This window comes from Euprymna scolopes, chromosome 29 (assembly GCF_053919585.1).
Source record: "Euprymna scolopes isolate OS-2025 chromosome 29, ASM5391958v1, whole genome shotgun sequence".
Classification (NCBI taxonomy): Eukaryota; Metazoa; Mollusca; class Cephalopoda; order Sepiida; family Sepiolidae; genus Euprymna; species Euprymna scolopes.
Window position 1 is genome coordinate 52,128,807 of NC_136510.1, and position 22,158 is coordinate 52,150,964.

General features: G+C 29.8%; 1 protein-coding gene and 2 non-coding genes across 14 annotated transcripts in view; all 3 read right to left on the reverse strand.

Moving 5' to 3' along the window:
• Positions 1 to 22,158, reverse strand: part of LOC145252651 (cleavage and polyadenylation specificity factor subunit 5-like) — a 506,089-nt gene that overhangs the window by 429,523 nt on the left and 54,408 nt on the right. For all 12 annotated transcript variants that reach the window (XR_013863643.1, XR_013863642.1, XM_080112396.1 and 9 more), the window contains 2 exons: positions 8,798 to 8,887; positions 6,846 to 6,921 (listed from right to left, as the gene is read on the reverse strand). Coding sequence is in view for 10 of the 12 variants with exons in the window: in XM_080112396.1 (XP_079968522.1) it covers positions 6,846 to 6,921; positions 8,798 to 8,887 (166 nt within the window). In the remaining 2 variants the exon portion in view is untranslated. The remainder of the gene's footprint in view (positions 1 to 6,845; positions 6,922 to 8,797; positions 8,888 to 22,158) is intronic.
• LOC145253118 (small nucleolar RNA U85) lies at positions 6,333 to 6,616 on the reverse strand. The gene has a single exon (XR_013863750.1). It is a non-coding gene; the product is annotated as a small nucleolar RNA U85 (small nucleolar RNA).
• On the reverse strand, positions 16,610 to 16,893 carry LOC145253117 (small nucleolar RNA U85). The gene has a single exon (XR_013863749.1). It is a non-coding gene; the product is annotated as a small nucleolar RNA U85 (small nucleolar RNA).

The window sequence follows — 22,158 nt, forward strand, 5'->3', positions numbered from 1 at the left end:
TGTAACGAGTGTCTTAACAGCCTGTTGGGAAAATAATGAGTCTTTTATTGAGAATTGCAATGTATGTATGAAGCATGATAGCGATTCTAAACCATATTCCATGACACCAGAAACCATACTTGTTCTTGAATCCTGCAGGGCTAAGAAAATTTTATACTCATCAAGAACATTGTGTAGTTCTTCATTTATTATTGCACCTGTGTGTGCACCAGGGAATGGAACAACTGTAAGCACAACTCTGCATTGTTCAAAGTTACTTAAAAACTGTCAAACTCAGAAAGTGTGCATTATTTGTAGCAGTTGTCCAAATGTCTGCAGTCAACAAAATGCTAATTTCATCAAGAGAGGATTGAATTTTTGTTTTACTTTTGTAAATATATTAGGAATTATTTTTTTGGTGAAGTACTTTTTTGATGGAATACTGTTAAGTTTTGCAATAAACCTTTTAAATTCAATATCAGATGTTACAGAATATGATTGAATATCAACAGCAATTATTTCTTTTATCAGATAATGAATCTCTTGTGAACTGTAGTTATTAAAATCCCAAATTTTCTTTATGGCCAATGTTGATTCTATATTAGTTTGATGTTTTGTTGGAGGCTTGTAGTTGCTACGACTTGTTCCTGGAATGTTTGTCCCTAAACAGCCATTGTGTTTCCTTTTCTTATCTTTTGCTTCTTTTGGATGAACATTTCTCAGATGGTTTAACATATTAGTCATCGTGAACGATTTTGCTGATTTGCCACATGTTGATATCATTGTTTGACATAATTTGCAGCCAGCTGCATTTTATTCTTGGGATTGACATTAAAATACTTCCAGCAGAAAGTGGTTGCCATAATGGTTGAAGGTTTTAATATTTAGTTAATTTTTTATGTATTTAAATTACTTATATTTGATATCTAATTAATTAATTTATCGCAATAAAATATATATTATCTAAACAATGAAAATAAAAATATATACAGTCCTGGTCAAAATCATAAGACCACTTAAGAAAGTAAGCGTTTACACATATTATCAAATTTTTAATCAAACAAATGGTTGAAACCATTGCCAAAAGGGAAAATATGATGGAAAAAAATGAAATCTGCTTCATTCGAAATCTTAATCCTGATCTAATAATTATTTTTTAAAAAACAAACATTTTCACTTGGTCAAAATGATAAGACCACTGATAATTTATCTAACAAAAGGCAATTATAAATTACTAAAATGGGTCTCAGTATTTAGTATAGCCTTCATTATTACGAATTACTTCAAAAATTCTCTTTGGCATGCTTGCGACAAAGTTTTTTATCAGTTGCGAAGGAATTTTATCTCATGTACTGAAAACTGAATCAGAAAGTTCCTTTATCGAATCATACTGGGGTTCCATCCTTGAACACTTCTTTTGCCATCCATCCCCAAAAGATTTTCAATGGGATTGAGGTCCGGAGAACATGCTGGATGATCTAACAATTCTATATTATTTGAAGAAAAGTGTTCTTGTGCTTGTCGAGAAGTGTGTATCGCAGCATTGTGTTGCTAGAAAATCCAATTTCTTCCACACAGACATGGACCTTCAGTCCTGATAGAAGCATTTTCAAACATTGAAATGTACTTCAATGATGTTTGCCGGCCTTTCACTACTTGCAATGGATCTATGAGAGTCCACCTCTATTAAGCTCAAAGATCCTTCCTCTCTCAAACTGATGATGGTTTCCCTTTTGCCATTTATAATTTAGTAATATGTTTTTTATCTATTAACAAGTTGCTTTTAGTAACATAGAAAGCTTTTCGTATTCATTTTTTCAAAACTAGCCGATTTTATTAAAGTGGTCTTATCATTTTGACCAGGTGAAAACGTTTGTTTTTTAAAAAATAATTATTAGATCAGAGTTAAGGTTTCGAATGAAGCAGATTTCATTTTTTTCTATCATATTTTCCTTTTTGGCAATTGTTTCAACCATTTGTTTGATTAAAAATTCGATAATATGCGTAAACGCTTACTTTCTTAAGTGGTCTTATGATTTTGACCAGGACTGTATGTAATGATAGCAAGAGTCCAAAAATGTGAAACAAGAGTATGACTCTTGAAGAATACTTTAGTTTGCAAATCGTCATAATTTACTGTACGATTTCTCAACATGAAAACTGAAGATGAAGTAATTTTCTTTGACAGGGATTTAGAATACAAAATAATGTTAATTCGATAGAAGAGAAAGGATGGAAATTTTTCATATGCTTACATCTATCTGCCTCAAATTCCGTGAAATTGTGAAAGTCTACATGTTAACAGCGCATCATGCTTGTTATTTGATATCGTGTAGACTATGCATATCTGATAAATTTTCAATGGCAAGTGAAGAAAACGAATTAACTTATCTTTATTTACAATATAATTTAATATTAGTATCATTTATTACAAAATTTGCTGATAAATCTACATTAAAAACCTGGTAATTGGCCAATCGGTACATCCCTAGTAATTACTATCACTATATGTCATTCCCTTTGGAGTTTTATCACTTCATGTTTGTCCTTACTATACAAGCACAATCTAACAAAGATTACAAACATTAGGGTAAAAAAAAAAAATTTTTTTTTTCTAATTGTATTTTCTAGTCTGTTGAAGGGCTCCTCTCTTGCACTGGCTTTTTTTTTTCTCAACACAAACAATCCAATAATAAATCCCATCAAAATAAAAAATTTTCAGAAAAATAAAAAAAATAAAAAATAAAAAATCCAATCACTAATGATTTGTATTTTTATGACATATCAACACTTTGTGGGTTATTTAACGCCAAAACAATACTTATAAGCGATTCATTGCATCTAATTGAATACAAGTTACTATTTTAGTCATAGTTAGGGGGGGGGGAGCATTCCATAAATTTCCTGACAAATCATCAAGTATTAAGTAATCCATTCTTTTCCCAAAGTTCAATTTCAAAATTTAGATTGCATGAAGAGAACGTTACGGAGCATTTTCATTGGTTTTCTTTCTCTATTATTTTTCTTTCATCTCAAAAAAAAAAAAAAAAAAAAAAAAGCTCCAATTCAATAGTTAAAATAAAGTGCATATATATCACAAAATTATCTTTTTGAATTTTAGAATACAGACACAAATAGCACCATATCCAACACAAATATTTGATTCTGCAAAACCAGTTTGTCTTCTTTCCAAAAAGTTTTTATTACAATACCAACATATCTTTGCGATTAAAATATGACTTATCTCCCTTATATTATTTGATTCATTATTGAGCATTTCTCTCTCACCTATGACCAATTCACATTCCTCACCTTATACAAGAGTTACATTTTTTATTAGAATCTTAAAATGTGCAACCAATAAATTTTGGATGGACGGACACACAATGAGGTAAGATTACATATGTAAGGGAGAGAACTCATGTTCAGTGAGCAAAAAAATAACAGTAGCACAAACATTTATTGCTAATAATCACAACAAAAATAATGACACTATTATATATAACACACATAAAATAGAAGTATTTTTTCTCTTCATTATGATCAATAACTTTCTTTTTTTTACTATAAAGATACATGTTTAAATCTGTTTCATCACTAATAGATATAGGTCTGTTCTACAAAAAAATTTGTTTTTAAGTTTGGATCCCTGATACTTTATTAGTCATATAGGATTTGAATGACTGTCTTATTTTCGATTTTCAGATGACAACTCCACTACCAGATCGAACATTACACCATCAGGACAAACCACTTTAGTTTTGGAACTTTTTCCTGACTGTTTTTCTTAAGTGGTGAGGTCCTTTTGTCAGATGGTTACGTAGCACTGGCGTTGTCTGCTCATAAATGCTACTAAACTACATACAACTTTCAGCCATCATGAAGAATTGCATTTTAACATCATACTAACTGATATTATGACACTACTTTACATATCGCGTTAGCAATATTTTTTTTTTTTTTTATCTGCCTTCTTTCACCATTCAAAATTAATTCATCTAATTCACATCATTCCCCTTCAACCATATCCAATGTTTTCTCTTGTTTCCTGTAGATCTAAAATCAATTTTCTCAATTCTGAGTTGTTACAGAATATGCCTCAGAATTAAAAAAAAAATTTTTATTTCAGTTATTATGTATGTATTGATTTATTTACCTAATTGTTTTGGGGTTTTTTTGGGGGTTTTTTTTTGTACACAATTTCCATTCAAACAAAGTCAGAAATGACTAGAGGAAAAAAGGCGAGTAGGCCCAAGAATTACATACATAAACATTGCCAACTGAATTCTAGTAAGTAAAAAAAAGTCCTTTCCTTATTTCATAGCAAGTGCTCATCTGAGCTCCAATTTATGGTCCCTCCCTTGCCAAAAACACCCATCTAGTTGAAATAACTATCAATAATTTCCCCCACTCTTCATCTGTGCCTAAACCTAAACAGATTCCATGAACAAAGCTTTATTCGTGTTGTACACTTGTGGAACTCTTCTGTTTCCCTGCTTTCCAACCGACTACAATATGGTCGTTTTCAAGTCCAACATAAATAAGTTCTTGATGAGCCATTCCTTTAAGTAATACAATTTACAAAATTTCCACTAATGATTACTACAATATTGTCCTATTGACTACAGTACACTCATTAACCCTTATCCTCGAGTGGCCTTCAGGTGTTGATAAGTGGTGAGCCTTTTGTAAAAAAAAAAAATTTTTAAATAAATTCTTTCTTCCCACAGACATCTATAATTATCACATTCTCCAACAAGATTGGCAGATGATGGCACTGCATCATACACAGATCTAATCAAGCACAATGTCCTTGCCCGCTGTCAGGCCCATATTTCTTTCCATCCAATTTATTGCTCTACAATACACTCCTCACATTGTGAGTACTGTCCTTGTCGATCACATTTTATTTTATTATAAATAGTTTGTGCTAACTTCTTTCTGAATTTCTGTCACTACAGCATCTCTTTTCCTTTCCTGGAAAAAAATCTAGACTTTCGAAATACATTTGTACTATCCTGCACTACTCCAACAATATCTGCAGGTTCTAACTTTGCTATTGCATGGTCAACTATGAAGTCTTGATAACAGATAAAATATGAAAACTTTCATTATATAAGTTCATTATATTGTTTGTCTTCTATGCTTTTCCCATTTATCTTTCTACACATTCACAAACAAATACTTAATTTCACATAATACACAACTCAAGTTTGAAATATTCTATACCCAAAGTATATTTTAAGATTTCCGAAAAATTCACACAAACATTAAAGTTATGTTGTCCTGTCAGAAACCAATTATGAAATACCATGAATCGTTTGTATTTCATACCATGTTGGTCACAGCAACAAATTGGAATATTCCTATATTTTTTTGGAGATACTATGCTGAAAGGCAATGCAAATATTTTAATTTTTAAATAAACACAAAATATAATATGGAGAGGTGCATAGGGTGTAAAGCTAAAAACCTTACCAACATTACTTTTCAATAATTAGTAGGCCATTTGATTTTCATTCAACTTAAAAATATTTCATGGTAGAAATATCACTTCAACTGTAAGTCTAATATAGAGAAAGAAAGACTAAAATAAGTTTGAGACATTAAACTCTTAAATGTCTTGAATTTCAAACACAAACACATAGCTGATTAATAAAAATTAAAAAAATTTAAATAAATCAACAGTGTTTGATATCAAAGAAAGTAATAAAACTGTAAAATCTTTTTATAGTTCTTATCTTTCAAAGCTGGAGGAACCCTTTGTAATGGAATGCAAGTAGTGTGACAGAAATATGGTGCTTGTTCGGTATAATATCGAAAATAGAATTTCAATTAAAAGCAATGTTATCTACTTAATTGTCATATCAACATATTAGTTAGATTATTACATAAAACATTTACTTTCTGATCCAATCCAGCAATCCATTATTTTTAAATCTCCAACTTCATGCAGTTACCTCTATCATAAAAACTCTTCTGTGCATGTCCTCAACTCTCACTAACCAGGTTTCATTTCCAGAAATCACATTCCGTATGTATGCCTTAGTCAACAGCGGTAATATTTTGCAGATTAGTAATGACAAGGATGTTTCCTCAACTTAAAATCATTCACTCCTGATTCTTGCAATCATACTAGCACTTGCTCCATCCTGTGCTCCAACTTCCAGACAACCTCGATAGCTCAGATATCCAGATATACTTTTTCCACAAGTGATACTCTCATCAAAGAGAAAATGTAATGCTTAAGAAATGAACAAATATCTATTAAATAGAATTAAATTCATCAAAAATAATTTTTATTTCAAAATCAACATTTTTTTAAAACTTATTTAGTATATTGTAGTAAATGAAGCCATCAGATTACTAAAGATACGAGATCAGCAGCCCATGAAATAAAAACAGCCTGGTATAAGGGACCCAACACAAGACAGTGTACACCACTGGAAATAGACAAATAGGTAATAACTTTATCAGTACTTGTCATTTCCTATGGGTTTTTTTTTAGTTTATGTCTGGCCTTACGATCCAAGGACAATCTCAGTCCAGGAACCAAGATTACAGACAATGGGAAGAAAAAAAAACTGTTTCCAGGTCTGTTGAAAGGCTTCTCTCTTGCACAATATCATCATTTGGCGAAAGTTAATTTTTTTCCTAACACAAACAATTTAGCAATTAATGACAAAGTTAAACTTGATTAAACTTTAAATATAAAAAAAAAAGTATACGAATTGTTACAACTCCTAGTATGTACACGATTCATAACTTACATAACAGCCATTATTTAAACTGAAGATTTTAATGAATAGAATAACAAAATATTATTTTAACCACTAGCAGTAACAAGCATTTACAAAAATAGTTACCTTTCTCAGGAAGCTGGACTAAAAAGAGTCTCTTGTGTTCCTTGGGTTTTGTAATGTGGGCTGGAACATAAGGATACTGAAAAGAAAAAAAAAACGTAATAATTATACTTTATTCACAAAGACAAAACATTTATGGTGCTTACATAAAAATTTCATTGAGCTTTTGTGAACACAAGTAAAACAGTACATTCTCCTAAACATGGAAATATCTCTTTCCTATACAGGACATCTCAAGAAGGTCAACAATTTAACCCATCTTGGCGGTAAAGTTGCACAGGACAATTGCACAGAATGCAAACTTATAGTATGAATCAACAAAGCATCTGCTGGACTGGATAAAGGTGAAAGAAATTCCCACCAAGATTAAATGCATTTTTGAGATGAGGATTGATGATACATTATTATCTGGACTACTATTTTCATCTTGAGCAAGTTTTGAACAATGTAACTTCAGACTTTCTTTATGTGTATCTTGCCAAACTCAAATTTACATGGAATTTTGAATGAAATCCTTTATTTAATCCACCGAAGTTGCATGTTCTATTAGTCATTAAATTTTTCCCACTCTTTATCTGTGCCTAAATCCAAGCGCAGATTCCATGAGCAGAGCTTATTTCTTAGAAGTGCACGACTGTGGAACTCTCTTCCATCTGCCTGTTTCTCACTTGACTACAACTTGGATGTCTTCAAGTCCAACATAAATTCCTGACAAACCGCCCCCTTAAGTAAGACACTTTATCAAATCTCCAATACTAACGATTACTACGATACTATCCCATTGATTACTGTACACGCAATAACCCTTATCACCGAGTGGCTTCCGGGCCTTGATAAGTGCTGACCTCCATGTAAAAAAAAATAAAAAAATAAAAAATAAAAAAAATAAAAAAAACAGGTAGAATTCCTAAGTAATTTTCAATTATATTCTAATTATTGCTTGTACTGACGATTTAACCTTCAATCTGCAGAAGAGTGCCACATCTGAACTTTACCAAGTACTTTATTCGTTACACTACAGAGCTGTGGGTTCCTACAAGGTTCAGGTTGAAATTCTGTGCAGATTTCAGAGTTCAATAAGATGTACCAGAAGAAGGTCGGAAGTTACATCGGTCAAAAAGTTGTGAAATTAACAGTCAAGATGAGAACAATAATCCAAATATTACACAAGATTATCAGTTCTGGTATATAAAAGTTGCAAGTAGATTTTTACAAACGACTAGAAATATCTTCTTGAGGTAGCATCTTACAAAAAGAGTAACTTTAACCTTCCTCAAATCTCAACCTTGATCAAAGAGAGAACAACCAGATTTACTGGTCATTACTGAAGGATTATGGGTAAAATCGTCAACGATGTTCTTTTGCAAATGACAAAACAAGAATATAATTCACTGCAGAGACTGCACAGAACATCCATCAAGCAACTAACTGAAAACAACAGTGTGATGGTGTGAAAGTGTCATTTCACACCAATCAACAGATGAGTTTCTGGAGAAAAAAAAAAAAACGCAATCTACTTGTAGTGGAAAAAGGCATTTATCAAAATCACTGGACCTTAACCCCAGCCCATATACACACACACCAATTTTTATAAGAAGGGTTATCCTAAGCATAATGTCTACCAAAACAATTCCAGAAGTATTTGTGAACTGAAGAAAACCATCACAGCCAAAATCAGAAGAATGCCAAGAGAGAAATGTATTAGTTATCAACAATTTTGTACATCATATGCAGGTGTGCTTTTATTATTGAATAGTGTCCAAAATCTGTTGCACATTCATGAGTGAAACTTGGACAAGTTGAGCATAAACTGAAGTTTTGCAATAGTTGAATAGGAGATAAAATTGCAAATTTTATTAACACTTCCATGCATAACATTTTGGGTGGGGAAGTTACCCTATAAAAAATATTGAAGCTAAAAAAATAGAGAGAAAAAAAAATAAAGAGCTTACTACCTGAGGAGGTTCAAAGTTTGGCCTCCACCAATTACCAATTGTATCCTCTATGATCCAGTCCATGGGTGCACCATCTTGACGCCCAAGTGTCTGAAAAAAATAAATAAATAAAATAAAGAGGAAAAAAGAAAAACATGATTATAAAGAATAACAGATAAAAAAGGGAATTTTTAAAGTAAAGTTGTGTAAGGAAATAAAGATTTGTAGGTTGATAAAAAAAAACATTTAAAAAAGAAATTAAATACTAAATAGTTAGAAATAAAAAGGAAAGAAAAACGAGTGAGTCAGTGAATGAAAGCAGTTGAATTACTAAGAAAATATTAAAGTGAAAGGTTTATATTTAGATGATTTGGGAGTGCAGATGATCATGTTTAAAAAAAATAGATGAGGAAAAATGTGAAAACTATGTGAGAATTAGATATTGCATTTTTCTTTTCATATTGACAAATTTCATTAATTCAGATATTTTTAGAATTATAAATTTTACCCTAGTTTGAAAAATCCAAATTTTTTTACAAAATCAAGACTGAAGAAATAGAAATGATAATTGAAAGAAAAAAAAAAAAAAAAAAGCAAATATATAAAATCCATGATAGAAAAAACTAATGGCAAACACTAAAAACTTTAGTTTAAAAATACAATATGAAGTTGTACAAGTAACTATAGGCATCATCAAATATGTCAGTTTTTTTAAAAAGAATTCTGTTGTGAATTTTTCTTGTATCATTTTTTTTTTTATCAAACATACACACATAGCAATATGATCTTAACATTAACCTAAGGATTAGTAGAAGATTAATTTAATAATCATGAAATTAAAAATTATTCTGAAACACTTTCTCTACATCTCCACAGAAAATAAAACAGTCTCGTACAATTTATAATTAGTAGAGGCACTATTACCCAGGGATTAAAGTGGCTGTTATATATCAAAAGATTAAAACAAAACATCTCTGCAATGTTGTTTTCATGGTCATCTCCAAATCTATCAATAAAAACTTTATAAACCATCTTCAGAAGTCATCAAATTTTATATTCCACTTATTTTCAATCTTTCCATAATATGTACCATTATTCAACTGACAATCAGCTTATCCTCAAGTAGCTTTTAGTCTTGATAAGCAATGATTCATTAATTAAAAAGCAGAAAAAAAATGTATAAATTTATAATTTTAAATATTTGAAAATCTTAAAAGTTAAAAATCCATGATTCTAATATTTGATCAAAAAATTCACAGAAATCCAAATTAAATAATTACTTTCACTGGATTCTTTGTAAAATGTTACATTAGACAAGTTTTTTAATCTTGTAACAGGGATTTCTTACCATTTGTTTCCTCACTATTAAGTTTTTGTTTTTACCCTTATACAAGATACAGTGCAATACCGATGTTTTTGGTACCCATAGATACAGAGGTTTCTTTGATGGAAATAAACAGGTATTTACATTTACTTCAGCTACCACTTGAATTTCAATATATAATTTAGAGTAAAATTTAAACAAAAATATATCAAAATAAAAGGTGACTACCACCAGCAGGTGTCATGTAAACAAACAAATTGATGGTGCATTTCAGTCATCTATTAGTCAACCAATAAACTAGTCTGGCTGCAGCAAGATTATGAAGTTTGTTCATGTGATTTTGTCTAAATTTTTAAAAAGCAAGCTGTCAGAAAACCCATGTAGCACTAGTACCACCAGTGAATTCCTAGGGAAAATTTTCTGTATAGGGATTTGCTACCGATTGCATCTCCAGATAGACACCTCAAGTATAATACAGATGTGTTGTACATTTCTTTAAATGCCGTCTTTAACCAATCATAATTAAAATAGAAAACCCTGTAAATTTTCCTAAACCATCATTCAAACCTTTGTCAATACAGAGTGAAATCATTATGTTAGTTGAGTAATGCGAAAACAAAGAAAATTATTCAACTTATTTCACACATCAATACTTAAAAGATGGATTTAATAGCAAAAATCATGATTTACCAATTGTGAAATACATTTTTCAGTGATGTATTGTCGTTGTCATCAATTTTGAGTTTTGCATCATATTGACTGAGGCAGCAACTCAAATCAGACATGTTAGATCATCTCCTTGAAAATAGAAAATTATCAGCTACATGTGCTGACATGGCAAAAAAAAAAAAAAAAAGTTCTGACAATCTTCAGCCTTTTTTTTTTTTTTAATTATTTTTTTAACACATCTAAATTGTTTTGTACCATATATTTAATTTATTTTAATTGTTGAAAAATATTTTAAAAGAATGGAGAAAATTCTACATGAAGATTAGTGAAAGGTTTTTTTTTAGTTAGAATTTTTATCATATCAAACAATCTAAAAGGTTTTGAGTTATGACTGAAAAGCTAGCGCACAAGAGACAAGAGATGTGCACTCCGCTTACAAGCAACCCAGTCAGCATTCGTCTGTAGGGGTGTCTCAGGCGATTAACAAACTCCTCCTCAAGAAAGTAAAGTTTGGGAGAGTGGGCCTCCTAAATTGGCACAAAATCGTACCACAGTTGAATAAAAGTAAGGTCATCATGTTTAAAAAAAAATGGTTATGCCTTTTAGAATAAAATTAGTCAATAGAAAATGCAAAAAATATAGAAAATAGAATATGAGGACTATCCCAGTAAATTATAATACAATATTTGAAATTCTGTCAAATATTGGCAATAACAAAAGGCAACTGAATACCGAAGAGCACAACAGCTAAGATTTAATGAACAGAATGTTCCGATAACACCAAAAAAACTTCCTTAAACTTTAAATGCACATGTCAAACGCAATCAATGCATTCTGTAACTACTAAAAATTTTAAACTAAATGGATTGCCAGCTTGCTACTGCTTCAAAAGTTTGTTACATGAAACCAAAATGTTAAATAACTTCATTCATACGTTTAACATAAAATAAAACTAGATAAAAATAATTTTGATACAAATTTATTTAAATAAGACACTACCAAGAAACAAAAAGAAATGAATTTGCCTGAGCAATGATGTGCATTTCCTAACTTGAAATTTTTTAATTGAATTCAACAAAAATCATGGTCACCTTACATATTATAGTTATATAGCTTACATTAAATTTCCCTGAAAATTTAAATAATTTAAGAAAGGTTTACTAATTTGCCCTTTTCTATTAAATCACTTTAATAGTGACAAAAATGTTGCATATATATGAGAAAAAAAAGGGCACTAAAATTACAAATGAATAACACAAAACATTAATTTATGCATATTGGAACATTTAAAATCCTGTTTTTGAGCCATTCATCCATGATATACAGTATCTCCAAACAGCATATTGTATTAAAATAATAGTAACTCATTTTGATGACAATACAAGAGTGATAAATGAAATAACGTCTAGCATTTATTCATTTAGATATAAAAAATACAAACTCAATAAAAAATGAACATTTTTTTAAAAATGAAAAATTTGATAACGGGTGAGTTTATTTGGATTAAAATTATTAGAGATTTTAACTTCCATAAATTTGATTAAAATCTAACTAATAAAAATGGTTTTACAAAAGAAAAATATTAAATTTCACTTTTATTGATAGCAGATACTAAAAAGGTAAAACAAAAAAATTTCATAAAAACAAATCTAAAATCCAAATAACTTCAAAATAAATGACAATTTCTAAATATGCAAAAGTCTAGAGTAAAAAATTGTTGGAACTTTTGCACATTTCTATTTCGCTCTAACCCTTGTGTCAGATTTACATCATTTGTTCTTTTGCATCAAGGATTACTGAATTTCTAGGATGAAGTATGGGATGAAGTATGGAAGAAAGACCCCGGAAGCTGAGGGATTCAAACGGCACACATTTCAATCAACAATGGTTGACTGCCAACGCATGTGTCATTTATAAGCAAACACACAACTCGAGTTGTTTGTTTCATTAATTTTAAATATTAAGGAAAGATTTAAAAGAAAAGTTAGGGAATATATTGTTTTTATGTAGGGTGCATTTTTATTGGGAATGGGGGATCCTTTTTTAACAAAACTTATTAATAAATGAACGCAGATATGGTGTCCGAATAATTTCTTGTTTTAAAAGGAATTCATTCTCTACGATTTTCTTTTGTTTTTTTTTTACTCTCATATATACAACTAGCCTAGGTGCCCAGCGAAGCCCAAGTATTTGTAGGTGTGTGTTGAGAAAAAAAAAGTGGTATTAGGCAGGCAGGCTCCAACCCATACCATAAAGGAGGAAAAGTGAAAATAAAAAAACGTAACACGTTATTTGTTGCCAAACCGGAAGTAACGTAGGTTTAAATTAAGGTTAGATAATCAAAGAGGCGATGACTTTCGAAAATATTGGCAAAAAAAGTGACCCCTCCATGTAGAAAAGTGCTTAGTTGAGGGTGAAAGAATTAATGTTTTTGGCCAATTTTTCGATATTTGTCGTCCAAAGGGTCGAACTTCAAAACGATACCGATCTCATGAAAATCTGTTGCCTCTGTCGAAAGTTTTTGCAAGACACAAACATACATACATTTAAACAGACAGGTGAGATTTATATTATAGATGAGTGAAAAATCATATAGCATGATAGAAAGACTTGGTATTTTCTCACTATACTGTAAACCATTCACGTTTGGGAAATAAATCAAGTCCATACGCAGACAATAAAAAGCTATTAGAGTCGTCCTAAATGATGTATAAAATCAATGCGCGGTTGCAGATCTCACTTAAATTCCTGAAGTAAAGGAATTTCTGTGAAATAAAAGACTACTTTAAGCAAGTAAATAAAATATTTTTTTAAATAAAAGTTATAAAAAAGTTTTCTAAAATTCATATATTTGTTATTTCATTTGTTTATACTTTTGCTTACAGAAAAAATTTATCATCGGATCTCTGCAATCTTTCATTTGTTTAAGTTTTGTAACGAAAACTAAAGATTTAATATTTGATGCATAAAAATTGTCTAGGTCTAAAAGGATTTCTCCTTCACTCACCAAAGACAAAGAGGACCATCCAAAATTCTCATTTAAAAAGTCATGACCTCTACATTCAGTTATTAAAATGTTTTGTTTAAAAAAATAAATTTAAAAAAAAAGCATCATAAAATTAAACAACTCAGGTTGTGCATGTTTGTTTACAAATGACATGCATATTGGCAGTCAACCAGTTTGAGTATCTCGACTTCCAGGATCTTTATTCCATACTTCATCCAATTTCTAATAACTTTAGTGACCGATTTAAACCTCCTTTATTTACCAGATTAATTGTCCAATGTCCACTGACTTACCTATAAACCAAATCCTTAATTACATTTCCCAAATTTCTAAACAGTGTTTCAAGAATTCTGGCAATTAAAAAATTTTTCTTATGGTTTCAAGTCTTCATCTAATTTGTTATATCAATTCATTGTCTCACTAAAAGTCAAATTCTTAAAAAAAAAAACGTAATTCTTCTTGAATTATTAATGTGTTGCAACAAGTTTATTTTGAGTAAAAACAAAATATTTCAATTAATCTTTATTTTGTTTTAACATACATTTTTGTAGATATGGGCAAAAAATTTGAAAGATTGTGAGACATACAAAGATCTCAAAAGTCTACACATAAAATATAAAGTTTCAACATCATTTTTGTTGCATTATAAAGAATTGTGGGAAAAAATAATTTAACCATTACATTTAAAAAAAAAAAAAATAAAAAATAAAAAGCCACATTCATATCCATGTATGTATAATGCTGAAGAGAAATATACTTTAGAAGATTAGATTTTCTGTAAAATTGCAGTAAGTCTATTTTAAATATTTATTGTTATATAATCATCCACAGATTACTCTTTCATCATACAACTATTCAGTGTGGCTAAATACAATGTTTCAAGCCAAAATTCAGTTCAGTAAATCAGCAGTCTGGAAATCTTACCTTAGCACTATCACACTCATCATGAAAGTGAAAATGTTTTGTTTTTTTTATCTGTTTATGCTACCAACTGCCAAGAGTTCAATTGGGGAGGAGGGCATGCTTTATGTCAAGAGGTAACAGTTATCTCTTTAATAAGAGTTCAATCTGCTCTCATCTCTATAATTCACAAATGTATAGATTCAGTAAAATAGATACAATTTTAAACAAATAGTTAATATCAGTGTATACCAAAACATAAGTAATCTCAGCAGTTCATTAGCCATTGTTGCGTTAAGACACCTTTAAAACTAAGGAGGTGGATATTTTAGCAAGATGGAAAAACAATTTGAAAATGAAACCATAATGCAGATTACTTAAGGTCTTACAATCTGAGACCGTTACAGATTGTTGAACAGTTGTTTTAACATTTTTGCACACTGCTGTTTGTTGTTTATTGGTAATCTCTTAGTCATTAGTATACACAAGACAGCATACAGAAGAAAACATGTACAACTATATTAAAGCTTTATTGATGTAAGCAACATACAAAATTCCGACAGGTCATACATACCTTATTTGTAAGACCCATGTCACAGTCTGTCAACAAGCAAGCAGTGAGCTGCTGCTTTCATATCTAACTAAACGTGTTTTATGTCTTTCTAATTTCTGCCATAATCAATTCATTCCCCTGAATTAATATTTACCAATTTTCTAGTAACTTATTTGTGTGACTCAAAACTTATTTACCAGATTAATTTATGTCAATACAAAATTGTATTTTCAAAATTTTGAAACATTTTAAAAATTTGACATTTTTTAATGGTGGGTAAAAATTTTGCCAGAAATGTAAACATAGGAAAAAAAATTCCAAGTTCAACATGAAAATAAAAAGTTTCAACATTTTGATGTATTATCAAAAATACAAGAAGAAAAATGTTTAATCAAGTTAACTATTTAACACCGGGGTTGATAACATTTTTTAAATAGCACACTGCTAGTTACATAATTAACATTATATTAGAATTTGCATTAAATATAAAAAATCTTTAATAATTGCTTGATGCTCTTAATTTTTTATTTTTACTCATTTAATGAAAGGATGTTTTAATGCAATCAATAGTTTTGACATTTTCTTCTGTATATCTTTTTTATTTCAAATCATTTCCAGTTCTTAAAAAGTTCAACACATGCCACTTGTATATTTTTGCAGTAAATTTAAATCACCTAGATGTCTTTTGCATATAAGTTTTATGTAAAAATGCTTTCAGCAATATCAAATGAATCACTAGGGTAGATAAAGGTCTAAACACAGAATGTAAGCACAACCTTGTTGATTAAAGACTTCAATTGAAAATTTGCAGAAGATTACAGAGAAAAGGCACTTCCAATCAAAAACTGTCAAAACATTGGCATAACAATCAAGATAAATATAACAGTCAATGTGTAAATAATTTATATAATGAATAAATGATAAAAGTCTATATTTCAAATGTTAACCATCTTACAACTTATTCCTTTAATTCAGTTGTGTAAATGCCAACTGAATTAAAGGAATAAATTGTAAGATGGTCAACATAAAATTTGGAATATACTTTTGTTAGTTATTCATTATATGATCTGTAATTACATTCTCCTTAAGACAACGTTTAAACAGTTTTAAAACCATTCACTCCCGATTCTTGCAATCATACTAGCACTTGCTCCATCCTGTGCTCCAATGTTATCACCAACATAACCAAACTTCCAGACAACCTCGATAGCTCAGATATCCAGATATACTTTTTCCACAATTGATACTCTCATCAAAGAGAAAATATAATGCTTAAGAAATGAACAAATATCTACTAAATAGAATTAAATTCATCAAAAATAATTTTTATTTCAAAATCAACATTTTTTTAAAACTTATTTAGTATATTGTAGTAAATGAAGCCATCAGATTACTAAAGATACGAGATCAGCAGCCCATGAAATAAAAACAGCCTGGTATAAGGGACCCAACACAAGACAGTGTACACCACTGGAAATAGACAAATAGGTAATAACTTTATCAGTACTTGTCATTTCCTATGGGGTTTCTTTAGTTTATGTCTGGCCTTACGATCCAAGGACAATCTCAGTCCAGGAACCAAGATTACAGACAATGGGAAGAAAAAAAAAATTGTTTCCAGGTCTGTTGAAAAGCTTCTCTCTTGCACCATATCATCATTTGGCAAAAGTTAATTTTTTTCCTAACACAAACAATTTAGCAATTAATGACAAAGTTAAACTTGATTAAATTTTAAATATAAAAATAAAACGTATACTAATTGTTACAAAACAAAAGAATATCACGTTAAAAAATGTTTTAAAATTTAATTACTTTGATATTTTTTAGATTTTAAATGATTAGCTTTTTTTAAATTCTAATTGGTTTCAGTTTGTTAAAGCCATCTATTTTACAGTTGCTATAAAAACCTTTAACATCTTTATAGTTTAAGTTTTTTTTTTTGACAATGCTTGACTTATAAAACAGGTGCTACCAAATTAGACCGTTTAAAGATACCAGCTTCCTGCACCAAACAGTGATGTTATTGATTTTTCTTTTCCCTTTGCAAAACTTAATCATGTTCTGCAAAGCCAAAACCAATTTTCCTCTACAAAACAACCAAACCAAATACCATGAATAAATATTTCAAGATATAAAGAACTCGAAGCATAAAAACTTATCAAAATGACCAGACTTGGTATTAAATAACCCAAAAAGAGTTGATATGTTGTAAAATCAAACCAAACCAATCATATTACAAATGTTTTTTGCTTTTGTTTTTTACAAGGCAAAAATTTTAAATATAATCATACTAGCTGGACGCTCAGCATTGCCTGGTCATACAATACGTATAAACATGATATTTTAATTCATGCAGATTGTGTATGTATTATTATAGAATCAATCCTCTGTTGAATATTATATATTATAATGGATTAATTTGCCCTGTGAACTAATTCACAAAATAAATATCAGCTGATAATGAATGCCCTGGAAAGTCACTTCTGATTAATGATTAGTTTTAAAATATGAAACAAAGAACTGATTTGCTGTGACTTTAATGGTACATCTTTTATCGTACATTGAATTCATTAATAAGAAAAAAGTTAAATAAAATGTTGAGGTACAACCAGGCTTGAACAGAGGATCATTTGATCTGTAGTCAAATGCTCTACAACTGAACTATAATTCTAGATGTCGATAATGTTTTTTAAGAAATGATTTGAGATTTTATTATCTCCCTTGCTGGTGTAACGTAAAATATTACCCTGTAAAAATTCTTTTTATCTATAAAAAAGATAGATTTTTTTAGGATCAGATCTTTTCGATTTTTTTAGACTTATCAGATGAATTTTTGTACAAAACATATCTAAGAAGGCTCAGTCGTTTTGGAGCCTATAAGGAAGAAACTCGCACAAAGTGACCTTTATATAATAGTAGAGATTTTAAATTATTCCTTAAAAAACTTCTGATTAGCAATACATCTCAGACAATATGGGGTGGACAACTGCTAAAAGATATAATTGCAATATGAAATAAAGTCTCAAAGAATGAAAGAATCTGGTTATGAAAAATTAAATTTAAATTTGACAAGTTTTGCTAAAGTATTCTCTAACATGAAAAATGTATTAAATGTCTACATGTCAAAATCATGGAAGGTATTGCTGTAACAGAACAGATGGCAGAGACTCTAGATTGTGGTGTTAGCAGAGAACAGTTAGGACAGTCAACCTGCTAACAATGCAAAGGGCAGATATATTTGATTTAGTTTCGAGTAAATATCTCATGATGTCCAATTACTTTAAGCAAAATATGTCAACATTTTTTTGTTTTAATTTCCAGTAGTATTTTTTCAACCATAAATAAAAAATACTTAAATTGCCTCTTTTGTATTTGTCGGGTTTCACTCTTTCTCGGTACACCCTCTTTTCACTAAGTTCAATACCCAAGTAGATGAAGCCATCAGATTACTTAAAGTAGGAGATTAGCAGCCCATGAAATACAGACAGCCTGAAATTATGGACCCAGCACAAGAGCACACCATTGGAAATAAGACAAATAGGTAAGAACTTTATCACTATATGTCATACCCTTTGGATTTTTATTAGTTTATGTCTGGCCTTACGATCTGAGAACAATCTTTGTCCAGGAGCCAAGATTACAGAGAATGGTATATAATAATAGAAATTTTTTAAAGTTTTTTTTTTTTTTTTTATGTTTTTTCAGGTCTGTTGAAGGGTTTCTACCTTGCACTGTATCATCATTTAGCTAAATCATCATTTTAGTTAAAAAATATTTTCTTAGCATAAACAATCGCATCAACTCCCAAAAACTAATTAAACTTTTAATATTAAAAGATAAAAAAGTTTCTTGTGGCATCAACTCTTTAATGTTAAACAATACAATTTGAACTGAGCATCTCAGATTCCAGTTCAAATGCTATCCATTAGATCAAAAACACAGCTGTAAACAACCCAGCAATTAATGAGAAAACAAATAGATTTATCTTTTAATATTAAAAGACATTAATTGCTATTGGTTTGCCCTTTATGGAATACTGACTATCTTAGGGTTATTTAATGGTCAAATTACGAATGATTTATTGTAAGAGTAATTGAATACAGCTTTGTTGGTTCGGTTGAATTAAAAGAAATGATTCTTTGGCAAAAAATGCAGAGATGTTAGTGGAAAATTGAGGGAAAGAAAAATGATGGAAGAAAATTTGGATACAAGTCATCAAAAATATCTTTGACAATAGAATTTCAACAGAATTGATCATCAAGACCACCAAGCTTGAAGACTAAGAGTACAGGCTGACAGAAAACATTGAACATCTGATCAAGGGAAATAATGATAGAGGATAAAATCGTCAAATTGAATTTTATTAAGAAAAAAAAAGAAATTTTTACTTATCTATTTAATATCTTAATTTGAAATGATCAATAAAGCATCACCAAGTATCCACTATTAAAATTGAATTTCATATCCTACAGACATACTAAAATTATACTTAGTGTAGCAATACACATGAAAAAATTGAAATAGTTTAAAATATTTCAATATTGGTATACATAGAAAGAGCTTGATGAGCTAAGAAAGAATCTTTTTAAATTTTTAAAATCTGATTAAAATTAAGGAAGTTATGACTTTTTGTGCCTCACACATTTGGATATTTTCCCCTCTTTAAGACCATATGCGTTTCATCACATTTTTTACACTACTTTTTCAGTAAAAATGTCATATCTTTGTTAAAACACAAGACTAAGCAATGAAATTTACCATATAAGTGTATTTTTGTACAAGGAATCTGAATATGTGACTGAAAATCTCCAAAAGTTCACGGTTTCCAAATAATCTGCAGTAAATGTGCATAAATATGCTGCAATTCCTTAAAAATGCCATGTATCCATAAACAGAAAAGTTGGAGAACTCAAAGTTGAATTGTAACGTGCTTTATGTACAAAAAACTTAAATCTAAACATAGGACCATTTAAAAATGAATATATGTCAATATTTCTTGGGTATTATTGTAGATTAACACCTTCTGTTTAACCCCACCCAACCCCTTCTGACCACCCCTCCAAAATGTGATTCTACCTTTTTAGGCAATTATGTATGAAATGCCATGAAAAACTTTAATGAAAGATAAATTATTTTAGAATTTTTTAGAATTTAATGCAAAAATTAAATATTTAAATGTAAATTTAATGTAATAATTCCCCATTACAGGTCATTCTAGCATTTTAGGGCAGTTAACTGGGGTTTTTTTTATGGGAGATAAATCCTGTTTTATTTTTAAGACAATTATGTGTGGTTTTTAAGAGGGTTTCTATGCAATGAGAATATGGGGAGGGTTGCCATTCGGACTTTGAATTAATTGTAGGGCTAAGGAAAATTATGTGTGAACATACTGTAGACTTGACAGAAACAAAAACAATATTAGAGGGGGGGGGCGGTTAGTTTCACAAAAATTTAATGTAAAATAATTCACCATTTCCAGCATTTTAGGACAGTAAACCAATTTATTTTCTATGTGCATTTTTCTTTAAGGAAGGATCTATTTTTTGTTTGTTTGTTTTAGACGCTTGTATGTGGCTTACAGAGGTATTTTGTTGGGGGGGGGCACTCGAACTTAGTGTTATTGTTAGGGTTAAAGAGTGTTTTAGGAGGAGACTTGCCACACAACTAGGTGGGTTGCTAACAGTATTTTGTTTTACTATTTATTTTTAAGTCATTATCAAGACTTCAAATATTTAAGTGTCAACTAACTGACATTTGTCTTGTTCTCAGGAAATGCTCAACAGTCAACACTATTTGTGCGTTTGTATTACTTGCCATAGAGGTACGAAAAAGTTGTCCAAAAAATTAAAAAAAAAATTAAATTATAACAAATAAATGTTATGGAAAGCATGTTTATATTTAATGTAACATGTTTGTTCAGCTCGAAAAACAGTGCTTACCGATGTATTGGAAAGTTAAAAATGGAGTCCGACTACCTTTCACACGGTAAGTTTGGGAAAATGAGTTAAAAATAAAAAACTAGACAAAATACTGTTAAAAAACCTGCCGAATATATATCCGCCTATGTCACGGTAATATATATTGAGCGAGTTTCTAATAGTATTTTGTCTTTTTTTTATTTATAACTCCTTTTCCCAAATTTACCGCCTCAAAGAGAGAGTCGGCCGCCATTTTAAATTTTCGAATACATCGGTAAACACTATGTTTTCGTGCTGAATAAACATGTTACATTAAATATAAACACTAAAAACATCCAGTTAGGTAGAAAAGTAACTTATCTTGCCTTTGATAACATTTATTTTTTATATATTTGTTTTTTGACAACTTTTTCAAATCTATGTGTATAGTAATACAAACGAGATTTTCATACATCTTTTGATTTTGAAAAAAAGATTTGTGGCTGTTCGCAGTAAAACATTGTTTTAATTCGCTGTTCAAAACTAATGCAATGAATAAAAGTGCATGCAAGCTATATATCTACAAAAGTTTATTTTGTTTTTTTAACCATGTTTTTAAATTTGACCAGAAATGTGAGAAATTATAATGGATTCATAATGCCGAATTGGTTGGGATTGTTGTTATTATACATTCTGAAAACTCGAATAGTTCTAAACTAATGTTATTCTGATAACAAAATAGCTCTAATTAAACATATCAGAACATTTATATTCATATTTTCATGTTTTTCTTAATTCCTTCGTGAATAATAATTAAAGAACACATGTTGTTTATACTGTGCTATGACTAATACTACAACTGCTGCAGTGCTGCTGCTGCTGCTGCTACTAATACTAACTTAATTTGACCAAACTTGAAAAATAAACATTTTTTTCAGGTAGGTCCTTTTAAATTATTATCAATTACCGTGGTCCTACTCAACATAAAATAATACTTTTAATTGATAAAGATAGTAAAAAGAATGATTTATT